Source organism: Aotus nancymaae, unplaced genomic scaffold (assembly GCF_030222135.1).
Source record: "Aotus nancymaae isolate 86718 unplaced genomic scaffold, 86718_ANA_hifiasm-v0.15.2.pri h1tg000011l, whole genome shotgun sequence".
NCBI lineage: Eukaryota > Metazoa > Chordata > Mammalia > Primates > Aotidae > Aotus > Aotus nancymaae.
In genome coordinates, this window is record NW_026988422.1 from 53,153,937 (window position 1) to 53,175,548 (window position 21,612).

The 21,612-nt window shown below is 49.9% G+C and overlaps 1 protein-coding gene across 3 annotated transcripts in view; it reads left to right on the top strand.

Moving 5' to 3' along the window:
• Positions 1 to 21,612, top strand: part of GALNT16 (polypeptide N-acetylgalactosaminyltransferase 16) — a 99,068-nt gene that overhangs the window by 69,153 nt on the left and 8,303 nt on the right. For all 3 annotated transcript variants that reach the window (XM_012438132.2, XM_012438131.2, XM_012438133.2), the window contains exons 6-14: positions 84 to 205; positions 3,390 to 3,477; positions 4,997 to 5,081; positions 5,408 to 5,511; positions 10,197 to 10,323; positions 11,057 to 11,149; positions 13,548 to 13,631; positions 18,437 to 18,578; positions 19,274 to 19,399. In XM_012438132.2, coding sequence (XP_012293555.1) covers positions 84 to 205; positions 3,390 to 3,477; positions 4,997 to 5,081; positions 5,408 to 5,511; positions 10,197 to 10,323; positions 11,057 to 11,149; positions 13,548 to 13,631; positions 18,437 to 18,578; positions 19,274 to 19,399 — 971 coding nt within the window. The remainder of the gene's footprint in view (positions 1 to 83; positions 206 to 3,389; positions 3,478 to 4,996; positions 5,082 to 5,407; positions 5,512 to 10,196; positions 10,324 to 11,056; positions 11,150 to 13,547; positions 13,632 to 18,436; positions 18,579 to 19,273; positions 19,400 to 21,612) is intronic.

The following is a 21,612-nucleotide window of genomic DNA, read 5'->3' on the forward strand; positions in this document are numbered from 1 at the left end:
AGGAGAGCCCTGGGACTTTGGGGGACAGGTGGGAAGCCACTTGGCCCAGTGCCAGTGCCACACCCTGTCTACTCCTCTTGCAGGGCTGATCCGGTCCCGAGTGCGTGGGGCGGACGTGGCTGCAGCTACTGTCCTCACCTTTTTGGACAGCCACTGCGAAGTGAACACGGAGTGGCTTCAGCCCATGCTGCAGCGGGTGAAGGAGGTGAGCCGCTGTTTCAGGGGAGCTAGGGGTCCTTGGGGACTCAGCCACTATGTTCCCAGCACTGAGATCTGTGAGACAGTCTTTGAAGCTGGGCAGGCATCGTAAGAAGCCCAAATAGTCTGCTTCCCCGTGGGTGACTTCACCTTACTGAGTTTTCTCATCTGAAAATGGGGATAATTGTAATAATTGTTTTACAACTGGGTTGTTGTGAGAATGAAACTGGATGAAAACCTGGGTGAGCCACAAAGCTCCTACTACAAATGAGTGTTGTTTCTCTCTTGGTAGAGTTAGGGTCCTGTCCTGGGAGAGCTTTTATCAGGCTGCGAAGCCCTTGCAGGAAGGAGGAGAGATGCTGTTCTCAAAAAGAGGAGAGGGTAGGAGGGCTCCTGCCACGGGCCTACTGTTCTCCGGAATGGGGAGGATTTGGACAGATGGCAGAAAAGGATAAGGAGATTACAACCCGACCACAAAAAGACAAATAACCCAATTTAAAAATTGGCAAAGGGGTAGGCCGGGTGTGGTGGCTCACGCCTGTAATCCCAGCACTTTGGGAGGCTGAGGCAGGTGGATCACAAGGTCAGGAGTTCGAGATCAGCCTAGTCTGGCCAATATGGTGAAACCCTGTCTTTACTAAAAATACAAAAATTAGCTGGGCATGGTTGGGCATGGCTGCAGTCCCAACTACTAGGGAAGCTGAGGCAGGAGAATTGCTTGAACCCAGGAGGTAGGGGTTGCAGTGAGCCGAGATCACGCCACTGCACACCAGCCTGGCAACAAAGTGAGACTCCGTTCCCCCCTCCAAAAAAAAAAAATGGCAAAGGAGCTAGGAGCAGTGGCTCACACCTGTAATCCCAGCACTTTGGAAGGCTGAGGCGGGTGGATCACCTGAGGTCAGGAGTTGGAGACCAGCCTGGCTAACATGGTGAAACCCCATCTCTACATAAATACAAAAAGTAGCCAGGCATGATGGCGGGTGCCTGTGGTCCCAGCTACTCGGGAGGCTGAGGCGGGAGAATCACTTGATCCTGGGAGGCGGAGGTTGCAGTGAGCTGAGATCACACCATTGCACTCCAGCCTGGGCGACTGAGCAAGACTTCATCTCAAAAAATAATTGGTGAAGAATTTGAGTAGACATTTTTTCAAAGAAGATATAGAAATGGCCAATAAGCCTAAGAAAAGATGCTCAACATCATTAGTCATTAGAGAAATGCACTCAAAACCATAATGAGATGCCACTTCATGCCTACCAGGATGGCTAGAATAAAAAAGATGGACAATAACTAGTGCTGGCAGGGACATGGAGAAACAAGAGCTGTATCAGGCCATTCTTGCTATAAAGAAATACCTGAGACTGGATAACTTATAAAACAAGAGGTTTAATTGACTCACGTTGTACAAGCATGGCACCGGCACCTGCTTGTCTTCTGAGGAGGCCTCAGGGAGCTTTAATCATGGCAGAAGGTGAAGGGGGAGAAGGAACCTCCCATGGCAAGAGTGACAGCAAGAGAGAGTTGGGCTGAGGTACCACATACTTCAAAACTAACCAGATCTCACGAGAAGTCACTCACTATCACGAAGACAACACGAAGCCATAAGCGATCCACCCTCACGACCCAAACATCCCCAACCAGGGCCCATCTCCAGCTTTGGGGATTACATTTCAATGTGAGATTTGGGTGGGATAAATGAGCCTTCATAGATTGCCGGCAGGAATGTGAAGTAGGGCAGCCACTTCGGAGGCAGTCTGGCAGTTCACGTTTGGACATAAGTTACTTACCATATGACCCAGCAGTGGAACTGCTAGGTGTATACCCGAGAGAAATGCAAACATACGTTCACACAATAACTTCAGAGCAGCACTATTCAGAATAATCAAAAGGTAGAAGAACATCCAAATGCCTATCAACTGATGAATGGGTAAATAAAATGTGATATATTCATACAACAGAATTATCCAGTCATTAAAAAAAATGAAGAACTGATACGTGCTTCAACATTCAACGTGGATGAACTTTGAAAATCTATGTGAAGTGAAGGCCAATCACGAAAAGCCACACGCTATATATTCCATTCATATGAAATGTCCAGAATAAGCAAATCTATAGAAATAGAAAGTAGATTGGGTTTCTTGTTGGGGTGGTGAGAATGCTCTAGAACGAGATAGTGGTGATGGTTGTACAATCTTGTGAATATATTAAAAAAACATCAAATTATGTACTTTACAACTGTGATTTCATATCTCAGCACAAAAAAGTCCATAAAAAGGCTGAGGTGAGGCCCTCCCCGGAGCACTGAAACCATCAAAGGTCTCCGCTGATCAGCCCCAGCCCAGGCTTCTGTTATCCTGATAGAGGGTGGGAACTGAGGGGCAGAGCTGGATTCCAAGTTCCAGACAAGAGGATCTGGGGGGTGAAAGCAGAGTGGAGAAAGAGAAGAAAGAAGAGGCTCTGTTCCGTGTCCCCCACGGAGGGTGAAAGAAGAGAAGGCTCATGAGGGTGCTAAAGTTTCGCATGTGGCATGTGATATAATCTACCACCCAAAAAAAGAGGCCAGCAAAATCACCATTATTCGCCAGGGTTTGGGATTTGGATTTGTGTTCTGGAAGACGACACTGGGAGTGGCGGGACTCACCTTGTAGAGGATGTGGGATGAGAGGGACAGCACGCAGATTATGTGGGGACCACAGTGCGCCTGCCCTCCAGCCGCTAGTGGTCCCATTGGGAAGACTCAAACAACTATTATACAAAGGTAAATGATATTAGTAAAACAACAGTTCAGACCAGAAATACAAGAGCCACCTCAGGCAGCACAATGAGTCACTGTCCCAGGAATTGTCTAGGCTGTCATTGTGAAAGCAGCTTAAAAGAGGAAAAAAATCCTTTAGCCTGCAGCAGTCAGGGAAGGCTTCATGGAGGAGGTGACATTCTAGCAGGGCTCAAAATTATGCGTGAGGAAGAGGCTGGGAGAGCACATGGGAGCCAAGCAGGAACATCCAGGAGCCAAGGTGTGGTGATACAGGACAGCTGCCAGGAGCCTGCAAGGGTTGAAGGGTGGTCCTGGGCACACCCCACAGGAAGTACTGAGTGCCCCATGTCTCAGAGAGGCCTTCTTCCCAGAGCAGGCAGCTGGGCCTTTTTCTGCAGAGGAGTCCCAGGCCTCACACCATCTCGCATCTCTCTCCTAGGACCATACCCGGGTGGTGAGTCCCATCATTGATGTCATCAGTCTGGATAATTTTGCCTACCTGGCAGCATCTGCTGACCTTCGTGGAGGTGAGTTCTGCTCCCAGGGGAGGGCTCTAGACATGAAAGGAGGTAGGTGAGACCAGGCAGGCAAAAGCCCTTGTTCGCTGCTCTTTCCAGCTGTGCCAGAGAGTCTCATGACCTCCCTTCCACCACCTCTGAAGAGCAAATGAAGATTGGGTCCAGCCCTGGGATTGGGGACAGAGGATCAGAGCTGGTGGTTGCAGGCTTCTGGTGCAATCAGTAGCAGAGCCAGACAAGTCTCTCACCTTTCCCTCCTGCCAAACATCAGCACATTCTTCCCAAACGCTGCCAGCCTAGGGATCATGGCCACAAGTCCTGGCAGGAGGCCACGATGTGACAGCTTTCCTGAGGTTGGGGAGTGGGGAGCCTTCAGCCTTGCATGACCTCCTAACATGTGCACCGCAGAGATGGTCAAGACCTGTGCTGTGTATGGAGACTATCGGCTACATTTGGCTACTGAGCTCTTGAAATGTGACTAGTCTTGAAAAGTGACTCTTTGGAATTGGGATGTGCTGTAGGCATAGAAAACCCACCAGGTCTCCCGGACTTAGTGTGGAAGAATGTAAAATACCTCATTAGTAATTTTTTATATTGATTACATGTTGAAATGACAATATTGTTGATATATTACATTGAAAACATTTCATTCAAATTAATTTCATATACTCTTTTTCTGATGTGATTACTAGAACATTTTGAATTACATATTTGGCTTACACTTGTGGCTTGTATTATATTTCTTTTGGACTGTGCTGGGCTGTTTAGTATAGTAGACAATAGCCACCTTTGGCTACTTAAACTTAAATTAACTCAACTTAAATAAAACTTAAAAGGCCATTCCTTAACCATACTAGCCACATCTCAAGGGCTCAGAAGCCACATGAAGCTAGTGCCTACCATATTCGACAATGCAGATACAGAACGTTTCGTCATTACAGAGAGGGCTATGGAACTGTGCTGCTCTAGAGAATCTGGTGCTGGGAACTGGTGGGCACAGTGCATTTCCTGTGTGGGATCTGGACTCCCACTATACGGACCCAGCCATCAGTTAGATCTTGAGGGTGGGTGGGATTCTGAAGGGAGCCAGGCATTTTCCCTTTGGGAAATCACCTTAGGGCTTTGGCACTGGCGGCTGCCCCTGCCTGGAATTCCCTTTCCCCAGATATCTGCGTGGATCCGGCCTTCATTCAGGTCTCCACTCCAAAGTCACCAGACAGCCTTTCCTGACTATTCTAACTACAATATTAACAGTATGGGCACTCCTCCTTTGTTTTCTTTTTTTTTTTAGTACTTTCACCCCCAGCTGACATATTCTCCATTGATTTATTTATCTTTGTAGTGTCTGTCTTACCCAGTAGATGGTACACTTCCTGAGAGGAGGGGCTTGCTCATTCTGATGAAGGAGGGTCTGCATGAAGAGCCCGGGGCTCTGATCAAGGAAGACTCCGAGGGGTGGCAGAGTGAAAGGGCTCAGCGGCCCGCAGCTCTGCCCTGAGCTCTGTCCTCACCTTGCTCTGTCCCTTAGGGTTCGACTGGAGCCTGCATTTCAAGTGGGAGCAGATCCCTCTTGAGCAGAAGATGACCCGAACAGACCCCACCAGGCCCATAAGGTCAGGGCGGCTGTGGGCTCTGGGGGATCCCTTCATTCCCTGGGCCAGGGGCCTGGGAGGCTCTTGGGAGGCTGTATCAGTCGCTGGGGCTCCTGAGGTGCACTGACTGTGTTGACTCTGTTCTGGGCCCTCGAACCCTGTCTGGAGGGACAAGGAGGACAGAGGCCATGGGAAGAGATGTGGGGGGCCAGGGAGCTGTCTAGCATCCTGCCCCAGTGACTGCAGGTTGGGATCTAGAGGCAGGCGGTCTTGAGTCCTGGGGCCATCTAAAGGGCCTCCTCGCATCTCCAGCTCATGTGTTGCCTCTTCCCTCTCCTTGCTCCCAGGACGCCTGTCATAGCTGGAGGAATCTTCGTGATTGACAAGTCCTGGTTTAACCACTTGGGAAAATATGATGCCCAGATGGACATCTGGGGGGGAGAGAATTTTGGTGAGTTGGGAAATAGTGACAGTAAAAATAACAGCAGCAGTAATAACCGTAGTGAACCCTGACTGAGCTCTTTCTATGCGTGAGGACCTGCTCTATGGACTTTACACACGTGAGGTCATTTATTCCTCTCCAGGACACTCTGAGGTAAGTACCATGATCTCCATTTTACTGATTTAAAAACCCAAAGCACAGAGAAGTTAGGCAATTTGTCCAGAGCCACACAGCTAGTAAACAAAGAGGTTTTGGTGTTCAGGGGGACCTGTGGTCACAGGGCTGGACATGTGTGTGGAAGAACACACAACTGTATCACAGACCACAGCTTACACACGTGGCTGCTTCCCTATCAGCAAGGCTGGAGGTGTGCGGTAGAAGGTGGTGGTGAGGATGTTAAGTAATGGGGTCAGATGGCCTGGGTGCAAACCTTGGCCCTCCTACCTTCAAGCTATTTGCCTCTGGGCAAGTCAAAGCCTCTTGAAGCCTGAGTTTCCTCATGAGGTTGTTATGAGTACTAAATGAGGTGATGAGCTAAAGGCAGGCTGCCGTACTGGTGGCCACTGTCATTAGGCATGGACCCTTTAGACTCAGAAGGCACCGGGAGCTGCCCCCTCCGCCCTGAAGCAGCAGTGAAGGAGACAGAGGTAGGGGCAAAGTGTTCCAGTAGAGAGCTGGAGGGGGCTGGACCCTCATACACTCGCTTCTCAGCTCACAGTGTTGGGGCCACAGAGTACCAGGGAAGGGTCACCAAATGGGATCAGAGCCCAAATTCTGGACTCCAGCAAGCCAGTCAACTCTTTGAACCTCAGTTTCTTCATTTGCAAAACAGGGTTGCATGTGAGATGGAGGTTAGAGAAAGGGTGAGTATCAGTTAGGGTCGTGCAGAATATGGAAGGCGCACCCGACCTGAGTGTTTATTTAAGGGCTTGTGTACATGGTGCGGGCAGGATAGAGGGAACTGCAGGGACAGCACAATACTGGGCAGGGCTGTGACTGCTGGGGGCTATAACCACCCCAAGGCCTGAAAGACAGGGTCAGGGAGCACCGCATGATGGGGCTGTGGTCCTGGGGCACATGCAGCCAGCCCATGGCAGCAGGCGGAAAGTGTCAGGGCTAAACACCCAGCCTCACTCTACCCCCACCCCATCATCTCCTGCTGGTGCCTCCCTGTCTGCCTGAGGAAGGAAGCCCAGTGGAGCAGCCCCTGGGGCGCTCACAGACAGAGCAGTGTGGAGACCTGGACGGTGGTCTCCATTCTGGTGATTTCCCAGAACAGGGGCAGGCACCTGGTGGCTTACAAAATACAAAGGCCTGTTCTTGCCCTCTGGGTGGACCCAGCCCTTCACAGAGCCCTCTCCCACTGTTTCCTTTTTCTTCCTGACTAGGTGTTCTATGCAATAACTAGGGCTGGTGGTATCTCACCCACTTCACAGGTAGAAAGACTGAGGTGGATGCTGCCTTCCAGTTTTTAGTCCAGAAACTTCACGTCCAACAGGCATATGCAGCTCCTTTACCGGAGCCACTTATATATCGCAGGATATTGGCAAAGGCATAGTCTATGTCTCTGAGATGTTAGGAGCAGGGATCCTTTAACTCTTTCTCCCTCATAAGGAAAATGGTGGTTGGGGAGGGACTTGCAACAGGCCTGATCCCGACTCAAAACCAGCTGGAGTGGGAACGGGCGTGGGATTCCCTGCCGCTTTGTAACTTGCTTTTGGAAGCTGTTTCCAGGCAAGGTTTGGAGGAGTAAATTCTGGGAACTGAGGTTCAGTGACCGCTCCATTCTGACCCCTTTCATGTGTTTTGGGTCCAAGTGAACTGCTCTGTGTCCTCAGTCTCGGCCTGAAGGGCTCTGGCAAAGCCAGTTTCCTGTGAAGACTTAGAAATCTGGGAAACCCACAGTCTCCTTGCTCTGCATCCACAGGCCTTTTTTCTTTTTCTTTTCTTTCTTTGTTTTTTTTTTTTTTTTTTTTTGTGAGGCTAGAGACAGAGAAACAAGTGAATGATCAAATAGCTCACTTCAAACTCTGCCTGAGGCAAGGGCTCCGTGGCTGGAGAACTTGAAAGGTGAACCACAGAATGGTTCTGGCAAGGGTTTTGTTTCTTAGAAGAAATTCAAAGAAATGTGTAGGCTAGCTGCAGTGCTCAGATATTCAGCCGCTGGGGCCAGTTTTGAGCTGCGAGCCTCCTGTTGCTGGCGGGTTGGAGCCTTTCCTTTTATTCCTTTATTGAAGGGAGGGAGGAAGGAAGATGCCCAAACCAAGACGTATTCTTTGGTCCCCAAAGAATTCCAAATTCGGGAGCCCAGAGGCTACCTTGAGAGGGGCTGGCAGATGTGCAAACTTTGGTATTCACATTCGGGAGCTGTTGAAAACATGGATTATGCTGCTCCTCTGCTTAAAACCTTGCAAGGGTTCTTATGTCACTCAGAGGAACACCCAAAATCCTTACTGGCTACGAGGCCCTAAGCTATCTGCCTTTCCGTGACAGCTGCATGTTCTTTTTGTACTTTTTTTTTTTTTTTTTTTGAGATGCAGTCTTGCTTTTGTTGCTCAGGCTGGAGTGCAGTGGTGTGATTTCAGCTCATTGCAGCCTCCGCCTCCCAGACTCAAGTGATGCTCCTGCCTCAGCCTCTTGAGTAGCTAGGATTACAGGAGCCCACCACCTTGCCAGGCTAATTTTGTATTTTTTTGTAGAGATGGGGTTCCACCATGTTGGCCAAGCTGGTCTTGAACTACTGACCTCTCAAGTGATCTGCCTGCCTCAGCCTCCCAAAGTACTGGGTTTACAGGTGTGAGCCACCACGCCCGGCCAGCACAGCCTCCTGCCAGCCACGCTCTTACCTCTAGGGACCTGCCCTTGCTGGTTCCTCTGCCGGAAATGCTCTTCTCCTGCCGGCGACAGGACTCGCTCCCTTGCCTGTTTTGGGTCTTGGCTCAAATGTCCCTTTTACAGTGACAACTCCACTCATCAGCCTAATTTAAAACACAGCCATAGTCCTCACCCACCACCATCCACTGGCCTCTTCAGCTCCCAGCCTGGTTCATCTTTTTCCATGGCCCTAATTACCATATGATATGCTCCATTTTTATGCATTTTCTTGTTTACTTGTATTTTTTTTTTTTTTTGCTCCTTATTTTACGGAGTTCCTGTCACCCCGCTTCCCTGCTAGAGTACAAGGGAATCTAGAGCAACGTCTGACATATAATGAAAATTTGCCGAGTGAACTGACGAATCTGACACTGCAGCTTGCTGTGTGAACCCGACGTTGCATTTCTGCAACTGAATATTTGGGTGACCTTGGAGAGGTTATTTAACATCTTTGAGCTTCAAAGTCCTCATTAAAAAAAATAAGGGTAATAATCCTGACTTCACATGGTTGAAGTGAGAATTAGATATTGAGTAGAAAGAGCATGGCGTGTAGTAAGTACTCAGTAAACGGATGGTTACTGCTATCGTTATTGCCATTGTTGATAATAATAACATTAGTTAATAATACTACGGACAATACGGGCTGGGTGGGATGGGTGACTTAACTAGCATAACGAAGTTAGGATGGCAGAAATAAAACCAGACTGTGGGTCTTCTGTCCCCCAGGACTGCCCCAGTTCTAAACCTTAGTTGCTGAGGCCAACACGGATCTCTGAGCAAGAGAAGGGGTGGATGCCTGGCAGTTTATAGGCAGACCTAGGGAAGCCCACTGATACAGACAACCTTACGTATAGGTCCAGGTATGCCAAGTGTCCAGTCCTGGCCGTGAACTACATCTGGACATCGCTTGGTGCACACAGCCGGGGGCCAGAGCTGGGCTTTAGTCCTGCTTTCTCCACTCTCCCCTTTGCTAGTCGCTGGGAGGGTCCTGGCCAGCTACACCAGGTGAGGGTCCCCAGGCCTGGCTGGAGACCATGAGTGTTCTTAGAGCCACCTGAGGAGTGGGAAGAGACGATGGGGCTAATACGAAGGAAAGCAGGAAATCAAACGAGATTATGTGAGATTCAGCCAGCTGCCAAGGTGGGTCCTTACCATAAATGGCAACTGGGGAATGGAGATCAGAGTGGTAACTTTTGAGGTGCCCTTCTGGGCAGCAGGATGACCACTGCTCTCCTGACACCACTGGGGACCACAGTCATCCACAAAAGCTGGTTCAGCTCCACCGCCACCATCAAAATGAAGCGTGGTTCAAGAGGGTCAGTGAAAGCCTGTACAAGGAGACCAACTGGGCCAAGAGGGATGCTGGGGCCAGTCCAAGAGGTGCCAGCTGGAGCAGCCCGTGGTTTGGTTGGCGGCTGGTTTTCCAGCTTTGCGGGCGCCCAGAGCTGGCTGATGAGCAGATGTGTTTGTCCTTAGCTCATGTCTGGCTGGGGCTTTCTAGACAGAGCCTGGAAATGATGCTCCTACTTAGGTTCTTGGTGTTCCTTCAAGCTTTTCCACTGCTCTTCCCGGACTGGGCCACAGGGAGCATGTGTATCCGTGTGCGTGTGCCTGTGCACCTGCATGTATGCACGTACACATGTAGAGTGGGCAGCAGGAACGTGTGCAAGGAGTGCGGGCACTCCATTTGAACAGGCCCAGGAGCCCCGACCCCAGCATGTACCTCCAGTGAGACCCTGGAGGGAAGGGAAGCCAACCCCTTCACACCCTCCCTTGCCAAGGAGCCCCTTCCTCCTCCTGATGGCTTCCATCTCCCGCAGAGCTCTCCTTCAGGGTGTGGATGTGCGGTGGCAGTTTGGAGATCGTTCCCTGCAGCCGGGTGGGCCATGTCTTCAGGAAACGGCACCCCTACAACTTCCCTGAGGGTAATGCCCTCACCTACATCAGGTAGGTCACCGAGGAAGGAGCAGGACACCAAGGCCCAAGCCCCCCGCCCTGCCAGTTATGGCTATGTGACTGGGCAGCCACCTCACTTCTTGGGCCTCAGTTTCCCCATTTGCCCCCTCTGGTAACATCCTGGGATTCCAGGTACCTTCAGGGGTGGAGGGATGAAGTTGTGGGAGTTGTCACCAGGTCTCTCTTGCCTTGACTTCCTTTGTCCACGAGAGTCTCGGAAAATTAGCCAAATCTCCAAGTAAGCCGTGCTTTCCACTCACTGAGCCCTGAGTGCTGGTCATGGATGCCAGTGTCCCATCCCTGACTTGATCAACCATCTATCCATCCCTAGCCCCAGCTACAGGGTGTACTAGTCTCAAGGGAGAGTGGGTAATGTCCTGGAAGACCTCCACAGTCTGCTGTCCTGAGGAACTTGGCAGGGGAGGATGAGAGACTTGTCAGGAGCACCCTCTCTACATGTGGATGGTTCTTCACCTTGTTGAGCTCATGCTTATTTGCACAGGGTTTAGAGCAGCAGCTGTCCAAGTCTAGCTGCATACCTACAAAGTCGACGGGTATTGACAGACTGTCTTCCAAAAGGGTTGTGCTAATCTATACTGTCCAAGTATCGTCTTGCTCCTGAGATTCTCATCGCTCTGTATTCATGGATCAATTAATCTTGACCCTGACCGCTAACCCTGTTGCTTCCCTGGTGACCTTATTTTGCTCTTTCCTCTCCTTTTAGGAATACCAAGCGCACTGCAGAAGTGTGGATGGATGAATATAAGCAATACTACTATGAGGCCCGGCCCTCAGCCATTGGGAAGGCCTTTGGCAGGTGGGCCCCTCCAGCTCCACTGTCTGACTCCCTCTACCCACATTAGCGCAACCCCAGCAAAATACGAAGTGGTGTGTATGCCGGTGAACCACTCACAACCTCCCCAGCCGCTGAGCTCCCACTCTAATGGGCTTCCTTGGGCCCTGGGAGGGAATGCAATGCTGAGACAAGACCTTAAGCTTTGAGGAGCATGAAATCTCACGGGGAGAGAAGGCTCGTTTATGAAAAAGAGTTGCCTGTCCATAGCTGCCTGCAGGCAAATGGGCATCCATGGGAGTGCTTAGGAAGGGGCTGTCTGCAGAAAGCATTTGGGGTTCTGCCTCCACGTCCTATTCAAAATTGAGATCTGTTAGCCTATTTTCCTGTCACGGACTGTTATGACTACAGTCTAGTTAAGCATTTTCAAAATGCAGATGGGTTGTGCAATCAATTTAGTGGGTCGTGACCAGCATTTAAAAAGAGAGAGAGAGAAGTAGAGCACTAGATTAGATTAGTACAGAGCAGAATAGAAAATACGAGTTGATTGCAGTTAAGGGTTAGTATTGTCTTGTGAAACTCTCATCTTAGTTGTGTGTGTGTGTGTGTGTGTGTGTGTGTGCGCACGCATGTACCTACACATGGACAGCTGCCCCTCTGCATCCGCAGGGGCTTGGTTCCAGGACCCCCATGGATACCAAAATCTAGAGATGCTCAAGTCCCTCATATAAAATAGTGTAGTATTTGCATACCCTATGCACAACCTCCTGAATACTTTAAATCGTCTCTAGATTACTTATAATACCTAATACAATGCCTACACATCACTTCATTTGCATGCATTCAATGTAGTACTAGATGCATGGGGAATTCAAGTTTGGCTTTGGAACTTTGTGGAATTTTTTTTTTTTTTCAGATGGAGTCTCGCTCTGTCACCCAGGCTGGAGCACAGTGGCACTCTAGGCTCACTGCAACCTCTGCCTCCTGGGTTCAAGTGATTCTCCTGCCTCAGCCTCATGAGTAGCTGGGATTACAGGTGTGGGCCACCATGCCCAGCTGATTTGTTGTGTTTTTATTAGAGATGGGGTTTCACCATGTTGGCCAGGCTGGTCTCGAACTCCTGACCTCAAGCGATCTGCCCACCTTGGCCTCCCAAAGTACTGGGATTACAGGCATGAACCACTGTGCCTGGCTTGGAATGTTTTCCTGATCATTTTTGATCCAAGGTTGGTTGAATCCATGGATGCAGAATTCACAGATACTGAGGGCCATCTGTACATGAGGCATATTAGATTACAATGTAAGATATTTATCTCCTACTTAAGCTTGTGGTCAGAAAAGTTTGAAAACACTATGAATGATCATCAATGAATCTTTTCCCTATTTATTCATATCTATTCCCGTTTTGAAAAAAAAGTTACGCCACTAAATATTTCTTGTAATGAGGAGCTAACATTTACTTAGCACCTACCCTGTGCTAAGTGCTTCATGACCCCTTAATTCACTTGATTTTCACAAAAGCCTTCTGAGATGAGTGATTGTATCCCCAGTTTAACGTAGAGGAAACTGAGGCTCAGATAGCTGATGACGAGGGTGGTCAACCAGTGGCCATTGTGGTTGGTGTAGCTGAGGAAGGTGAGGACGGCGGTGTCCCAAGGACACATCTAATGGTTTTATTTGCCAGCACACCTGAAAGATGTTTAAAGCTTGCTCTTCCTGCTGTTAGACCTTTCTCTAGTACTTCTTGTTAACTCTGCAAAGATAAAGACCAGTTCGGCCGGGCATCGTGGCTCATACCTGTAATCCCAGCACTTTGGGAGACTGAGGCAGGTGGATCATGAGGTCAGGAGTTCAAGACCAGCCTGGCCAATTTGGTGAAACCCTGTCTCTACAAAAAATACAAAAATTAGCTGGGTGTGGCGGCGCACACCTGTAATCCCAGCTACTCAGGAGGCTGAGGCAGGAGAATTGCTTGAACCTGGGAGACGGAGGTTGCAGTGAGCCGAGGTCATGCATTCCAGCCTGGGTGACAGAGAGAGACTCTATCTCAAAAAAAAAGAAAAGAAAAGAAAAAAAAAGACCAGTTCATTGTCTGCTAACTGAGGTCTCAAGGAGCAAGAAGCCAAGAGAAAGGCATGGTCCCGTATGGTCTGTGTTCACCCTGAAAGGCGAGCTCCAGGCAGGAATTTGAGGAGTGAGGAATAGCCAGGAGACCTGGGTTGAGCTTGCAGGTCAGAGAATGACATCAGACAAGTGGCCAGGGCTGGGCATGGCAGGCTGGAAGGCTCCTCGTCCTTGCCTGTCTGAGATAGGTGGGAAGAGGGGGCTGACTCCTGGGGCTGGGGGGAGGGGCCTCTGGCATCCTCCCTGGGGCTGCCTTCCACATGGCGGGCTAAAGCCCGAGCCCTGCCTCCTCCTACAGCGTGGCTTCGCGGATAGAGCAGAGGAAGAAGATGAACTGCAAGTCCTTCCGCTGGTACCTGGAGAACGTCTACCCGGAGCTCACGTGAGTGCAGCCCTCGTCTTGTGCATTCCCCGGGGTTGGGGCCAGCGGCCTGGGCCCATCCCACCCTTAGATCCCCTCAACACCGATGCTCTGGCTCTTTCCGGCTGCCGGGTTTCACCTTCACGTGAAGGCTCTTGGGGAACTAAGAGGGCATTACTGGGAGTTATATATTAGGTGTGGTAGGAACCAATTTTTAATGGTCTCAGACCTAGAAATGGACATTATTCCCTTAGGAAACAACGCTGCGTTACATAACAAAGGCTGCAGAGACATTCATCCCCTTTAACCCTGTTCTTTCCCTTCTGGGAGTTTATCCTGAGGAAATAAAGCAACCAAAGCAGCAGCCGTTGACTAGTAGCTCAACAGCGGCCGTGAAAACACGAGAAACAGCCAGGCACAGTGGGTTATGCCTGTAATTCCAGCACTTCGGGAGGTCAAGGCAGCAGGATTGCTTGAGTCCAGGAGTTTGAGACCAGCCTGGGCAACAGGCTGGTCTGTTTAGTAGAGACCTTGTCTCTATAAAAATAAAAAAATTAGCTGGGTGTGGTGGCAAACACCTGTGAGTGGGAGGATCATTTGAGCCCAAAAGGTAGGGGCTGCAGTGAGCCTTGATTATGCCACTGCACTCTAGCCTAAGTGTCAGAGAGAGAAGGGGAGGGGAGGGGAGGGGAGGGAAGGAGAGGGGAGCAGAGGAGAGGGGAGGGGGAAAGGAAAAAGGAAGAAAAAGAGAAAGAAGAAAGAGAGAGAGAAAGAAAGAAAAAGAAGGAAAGAAAAAAGAATGAAAAGAAAAGGGAGAAGAAAGAAAAGAAAGACAGGAAGAAAGAAAAGAAAAAGAAAGAATCAACAATGGGTGGACTGGGTTCAGTGAATCACCATATGTCAATCTAAACAAATATTATGCACCCATAAATATTATAATCATAGAAACTGTGAAGAAAACACGGGAAATGTTTGCTCTGGCAGATGAGAAAACAAAATGCAAATGATGTATGCACTCGGGCTGTAGTTACCTAGGAATATGTGTGCGTTCTCAACAGGACTATGGCCAATAACCTATGATGACCTTTTTAGTGTCTCGGTTACATCCACGTGGTTCATTTCCTCACCTTCCTCAGATCTGGACTCAAATGTCCCCTTCCTGAGAGACTGTCCCCTGAACACTCTGAGTTTGCAGCTCCACCTCCTTCCCCAGCCTCCTCTCCTCCATGCTCCTTGTAGCCGTTATTATCATTTGGCATTATCTGGCCAATTAATTGTGTTGTATCTCCCTGAATTTGCCTGTAAGTTGCATGAGGGTAGAGGCTTTGATCTATTTGTTCACTGCTTTATCTCCAGCTCCTGGCACAGTGCCTGTCATAAAATGGGCACTCAGTAAATATTTGTAACTGAATAAATCACACAGTCAGTATGCGCCTATCGTGTCTGAAAGTCGCATGCTCCCTCTATAGCTGTCACCTTGGGGAACAGGTTTCCCACGGCTGCCAGCTTTCTCTCAAGGATGCTGCTGTGGCTTTCCAGAACACTCCACCCCTCAGAGCTTGCATATCCTTGAACAAGGCAAATCTTTGTCCTTTGAGGACAGGTTTGATTTTTGGCCAACAGCCACCATTAAGTTGTAGCCAAGTGTGGTGAATAAGCTAGATGATTAACCCAGATAATATAATCCCAGGTCCCAAATACAGCATGACTCTAAAGGAAGGAGATTAAACTGACTCCGGGAGCAATTTCCGAGAAATTCTAGAACAATGTGAGCAACGGCAGTGTCACTGGAAAAATGTCAGTGGCCTAGATAACCCTGGCTACCTGGACACTAGCTGTGATGGGAAGAACATTAATTTATGAAAATGCAACTTCCTGAAGTGGTCACTTCTAGGGTACAGTGTTCATTCAGATGCATCATTTCTGAGACCCTGAAGAAAAAAGACCAGTCACTTCTTTACACTCTGTCAATGTTCATACAACATCTGGGTGAAGCCCGCGAGTTCCAGGCCTACGGCAGGAGCTGGGCAGCCTGTGGGAAGAGCTGGGGAGGTCTGGGAATGCCCCTCCTTTCCAACCCCAGTGCCCTGCCACAGGGTCTGATTGCACCCCAAGGACCCAGGGGAAGAAGTGTCTCATAGCTACTAGAAACCTGGTTCCATCACAAGGCAGGAAAGTGGATGAACCAGCCACGCTGATGAGGAGCAGAAGCCATCTTCTGTTTCTTCTTCCACTGTGTGAAAGTTAAAATAATATTTTGTTGCTCAGATGGAAACCCCAGATTTCATTTCTATCTGGATTACTCACCCCTAGTTCCCAGGATAAGGGGCCAGGAGTGGATCAATTTGTTGATTAGAAAGGGGACCCATAGGTCTGAATGATACCAACTTCCCTCCAAACAGGGGGTCCCTAAACAGTTGCCCACACTTGAAAACAGTCAGTGGGGAGACTGAGGAGGCTGAAAGAAGAGGCTTTTGCTCTCCTAGGCCTGGCACGGCTCTGCCCCTTCTCCAGGTCAAAGCTCTGCAGCTGGTCTCAACAACTGCAAATTTATTACTTGCATTAGGACTGTCAGGAACAGTTGTTCAGGCTGTGCATTGCACAAGCACACCATGTTTGTGAGGGTGCTAGTCACTTAGTAGACATTGCACGTTCATGACAGTAATTCCAAGCAAATGGCAGTAAGCATTCTTCTTCTAACAAAACCAGTATATCCTGTCAATTTTCTAACAGAAAGAAGTAGTGTCTTGGGGAATGGGTATAATGGCAGCCTGCGTACACAGACGAGACCCATAGAGAAAGAATTGGATGCAAACTTTAGAGGGCTGCCTACAAACAGGACAGCTTAGCCTGGCACTGCCAGGGAGCTGGGGAAGGGTGGTGATGACTGCCATCCCAAGCTGCTCCAGGAGCTGCTACCACAGCTTAGGAGCTGCATCTGGTTCTGAGATTGCTCCCCAAGCCCAGGATTTCTTCCGTAAGCATCACTGGGCATTGCCACCTTGGTCAGTGTTCACCTCACCTCTGAAAGCTGATCAGCTTGTACAACACCTTAAGCAACAGGGGAGTAGCAGGGTCTGGAACAACCCCTGGCCCTCCTGCTGTATCCCCCCGTATTCCCCCCTAAGCAGGATATTCCCCATAACCATCAAAGAGGCCTCAGTACCCATCTTGTCTCTATAGAGAAGGGAAATGTAACACATGCTCCTGGATGAGGCTGAGAGTGTGGAGCTCCTTCCCTCCAACGTGCTTGCACATGGCGGGTTGCAAACTCAGATTCTTACAGTGGTCAGGCAGGTGATGTAAATAAGTCAAATGGGTATGGATGAGACCATAGAGAATTGTGGGGACTTTGGCAAACTGGGATGTAAAAGCCCCACCCAGAGGGGGCAGCTGCTACTCACCACGATGGATTAGTGCCATGCTGGAAAAGCTCAGTGTGGCCTGATCTTCCAATTTTTTCAAGGGAAGCTAGATTCAGATTTGAAGGTTTCTGTGTAACCTTCAAATCATTCAATATTGCCAACTAATTAAAAGCCACAGCCACCATGCTATGCAGGTCAGATGGTGTCTGGGGGCCAGATTCAGCCTGGCAGCCAGCGGTTTGCCACCTCTGCTAGAGAGCTGCATGGCCTCCCAAAGGAGTCTGGAGAGGCACAGGCTGCTGCTAGGGGTGTGGGAGAGGAACTGAAAGGGGCTCTCTGAGCCTCTTGGGAGCAGATCAGTTCTGGAACTTCGCGGCTTCTAGCCAGTCCTGAGAAAGGAAGACCTGGTTTGTGCAGGTGTCCACATCAAAGAATGCCAAAAATATTATAATGGCCCAACCCCCCAAGCCCAGATTCTCTCCGCAAAAGAGGTAACAGGAGGCAGAGAAGCAATAACTAGCCTGTAACCCCTCCTGCTTCCCCATAACTCCCAGGCCTGGTGAGTCCTTAATCTAAGAATGAACATAATCTGAACTCAGGTATGCAAGCCTGCATCAGCTGGGGCCAGCAGCTTCCTCAGGTTTATTACCCATAAGGTGTCAGAGAGAGAGAGAGAGAGAGAGAGAGAGAGAGAGAGAGTGTGTGTGTGTGTGTGTAAGCATATAATTAACTACTCTGAGATAAATATCTTTTACAACATTTATAATGATTTCTGTAGGATAGAGTCCTAGAAATGGCAATGTTGGTCAAAGGTGTGTGTGTTTCTAAGGGCTTTGATAGATAATAGCACACTGCCCTCCTGAGAGGTTGTATTAATTTATGCTTTCACCAGGAAGATGTGAGAAGATTCAGTCTCACAGCTGTTGCCAACACTGGGCATTGTCATTAAATTAAGTGTGTGTGTTTGTGTGTCCAAATATGCATACACGGTAAATACACATCGGTGATGCTGATATGTAGTTCTTTAATCATTACTGAGATTAAACACATTTTCATATTTGTGTTTAATTTGCCTCTTCAAAGTGCCCCCTTCCCTGTCAACATTTTGGCCCCATGTTCTCCTGAGGCTTTCCTCTTTCTGGACTGAGGGGCTCTGTTTTTCTGGCCTGAGGTCCCCCTATGGCTCCCCCATCCTCTATGTCTCAGGCCCAGCCTCCAGGGCAGTCCCAGCGTCTCCCAGATCCACTTGGAAGAACCCCTGGAACCAATGCCCAGTCTTCCCAGAGGCCACTCCTCCTTGTCCAACCCTACTGACTTCTTTTGGTTGGCCAGGCTGCTCCCAGGCCCCTTCCCACAGAGACCTTGGTGCCCCCAGAGCTGATGGGACGTTGCCGTCTGGGAAAGGGTGTAGGTAAGCCTGATGGGGCAGAAGACAAGCCTAACTGTTGCCTTCTCTCTCAGGGTTCCTGTGAAGGAAGTACTCCCTGGCATCATTAAGCAGGGGATGAACTGCTTAGAATCTCAGGGCCAGAACACAGCTGGTGACTTCCTGCTTGGAATGGGGATCTGCAGAGGGTCTGCCAAGAACCCTCAGCCTGCCCAGGTAAGCTGCTTAGAACCTCGGGTAGGAATGGGAGTGAGAGAGAGCTGGGGGCATTGCTTGGAGTGCGTAAAGGGACTTCCCCCTGCTTATTCTGCTCCTCTGCCTACACCTTACACAAACCCACTTTGCTAGGGGCCCCTACACTCTGCTCCCACGCATTCATATCCTACGCATTTCAATACGCCTGTCACTTGGCTATCCTGTGTGCACCGCTTGCCTTGTCCTTCCCGAGGGAGAAGTGCTGCCCAGATAGGGCCCAGTTCTCTCCTGAGATGCAGCTGGGCTTGGCTCATGTGAAAGGCAATGTCCAAGACTCCTGTGCACATGTGAGTGTTGCACCCACATCAAAACTAAAGCAGGTCATGGAGACCCCAGTGAGGACCAGCTCCCAGCTGCCCTGGTTCCAAGTCTTGTAATTCTCTCCCATCTCCCACAGTCACTGGGGACAGCCGTGATTGCCCTCTGGCCAGTTCCAGCTAAGCTCCCCCACCTCAATATTTTATTATCGAAAAATTCAAACATACAGAAAAATATGAAGAATTATACAGTGAATACCCATACACCCACCCTAGCTCCTATAATTATTTGTAGAAATCTTATAAAAATATGCCATGTGTTTGCTTTATCCCCTACCTACCCATCTCTACATCCATCGCTGTACTTTTGACTTGGCCTCTCTGCTCCCTGCCTTGCAGGCCTGGCTGTTCAGTGACCACCTCATCCAGCAGCAGGGGAAGTGCCTGGCTGCCACCTCCACCTTAATGTCCTCTCCCGGATCCTCTGTCACACTGCAGATGTGCAACCCTAGAGAAGGCAAGCAGGTGAGTCTCCTCGCCTCTGGCACAGAGACCCAGCAGCCCCAGGGGACCATGCCTCAGGGTGGCAGACCCTGGCGGGGGAGACCCCAGTCAACTCAAATAATCCCTGCAGAGCAAGGATCTGGGACAGAGGGGGAGCAAAGTCTACATCTAGATCAAGCCAGTTATTTTACCCTTGAGGAAATACTTCTTTGGGTGATTATTTGTTTAGTGCCATCCTGCCAGGCTGTGAGCTCCATGAAGGCAGGGACCACTTGTCTTGTTAACGCTGTATCCCTAGCTCCTGACAACCACCATGGTTCAAGTAAGTGTTAGCTTTTACGGACAGCCTGTGTTACATGTTTGAAATAGATCATCTCATCGAATCCACCCAGACACCCAGTGATGTGGGTTCTAGGACTAGCTTCATTTTATAGGTGAGTAAACTGAGGCTCGCTGAATCTGAAGAACATATGTCAGATCACACCGCTGAGAAGGAGTGGAGCTGAGATTCAAACCCAGGTCACTGTGACTTCTAGGCCCACTTAAGCCAGCACATAGTAGGTGCTCAATAAGTATTTCTTGACTGCTGGCAGACTGGGGAAACAGATCCAGACGCAGTGATGTCCAAGCTGGCATGACCAGCCTCATGTGAGCACTGCCTTTCCTATTCATCCAACACTCTCACCACACTGTCACCACTAATCCTGGGAGACAGGTCAGGGTCAAGGAAGACACTGATGCACAGGGAAGTGAAGTCACTTGCTCAGGGTACACAGCAGCAAGTGACAGTGGAACCAGAAGCTGGATTTCCAGAGCCAGCCAGCATCCTTCTGTGCTGCTCCCTTCCTTGCTTGGAGGGCTCCCTCGCTGCCCAGGGAATGGAACCCAAAGCCCAGAGGCTGCTCCAGCGCCTCCCCTGCTCACCCTCCTCAGAAGCCCTCCCTCTGCCTCCTGCTGGCCAGCCTGCAGTGAGAAGGGTGCTTGGCTGTCTGATTTGGCCTGAAGGGTTTTCCTCCTACTCCCTTTTTCTTTGCCTGGGTCAGCATGTTTTTTTAAGGATGAACAGCAGTTTGTTGTGCCATTCTGGAAAGCAGCCATATCCTCTCCGTCCAGCCTGCGTGTGTGTCTGAGGGTTCTGTGTGCCTAGCCTGCTTGCTGGGCCTGTGGAACACTTTAAGCACTTTCGGATGATGGGGGATGCAGCCCACCCTCAGCCCTGCCCTGCAGTGGGGCCAGTGCAGTGTCCCCTGTGCCTAGAGCACCCACCTCTCTGAGGACAAATCCTTGAACCCACACCCACCCCCTCCCACTAAGGAATTGTCTCCTAGCAAAGCCTCCACTCAATTGCCCCTCTGGGGCTGAATCACCCATTTCCCCCTTTTGTGCTGACCCAGCCTACGGGGTGTGTAGGAAACTCCCTGGCCATGTTCATTCTGCTGCTACAAGTCCTGCTAGGCTCCTGTTGGCACTCTGGGTGCCTGTGCCTCTCTTCTCCCAGGAGGACAGAATGAGCAGCTTTCCCACTGCCAGTGCTTTCTGGAATCCGGGCCTTCCTTCTTGGTCCCCTGCTGGTCCTGTTTCCAAGGCTAGCTGGGTTTCCTGTATCCGAGAGGCTCCTGTGCCTCAGACCAGGTGTGATGGAGTCAGCTGGCCTCAGCTCAGTCTTCCCTTCCCCTCCCTTCATCTCAGTCTCCTCCTTATAAAATAAGGGGCTCCCTCCCCTGCCTACCTCACAAGAAATCCAAAGAACCAAGAAGTGGAGATGGGACAGTGCATGATGTGATATTGTTTCTCAGACAAGCCCAGAATTGAGTGACCTGGAGAGTCAAGAGGCCCTGAGACTGGGCCTAATAGCACTGATAGGAAGTGAGAATCCTGCAGTTTAGCGACCACGTCCTAATGATTGGGTGATTCAATCATTCGTTCATCCTAAAACAAAATGACATTGGGTGCCTACCTTGTGCCAGAGAATGCACAGATCATGTTGGCCACAAGGATGAAAGGACACGGTCCTTAACCCCCAGGGAGTTTAGTGGAAGAGAAAGAAGGGAGTGAGCCTCACTGTATCACAGAAGGCTAGATGCTGAGGTAGCACCGAGCACCAGGACTCCCTGGGGTGAGGATGCCTATACGCTCTCCAGCTGGGCATTGCTGGAGGTTTGGCCTACATGAGGTAAATGTCAAGGGCTAGAAGAGCATGAAGAGACAGGATGCTGTGAGTTGCAGGGGATCCA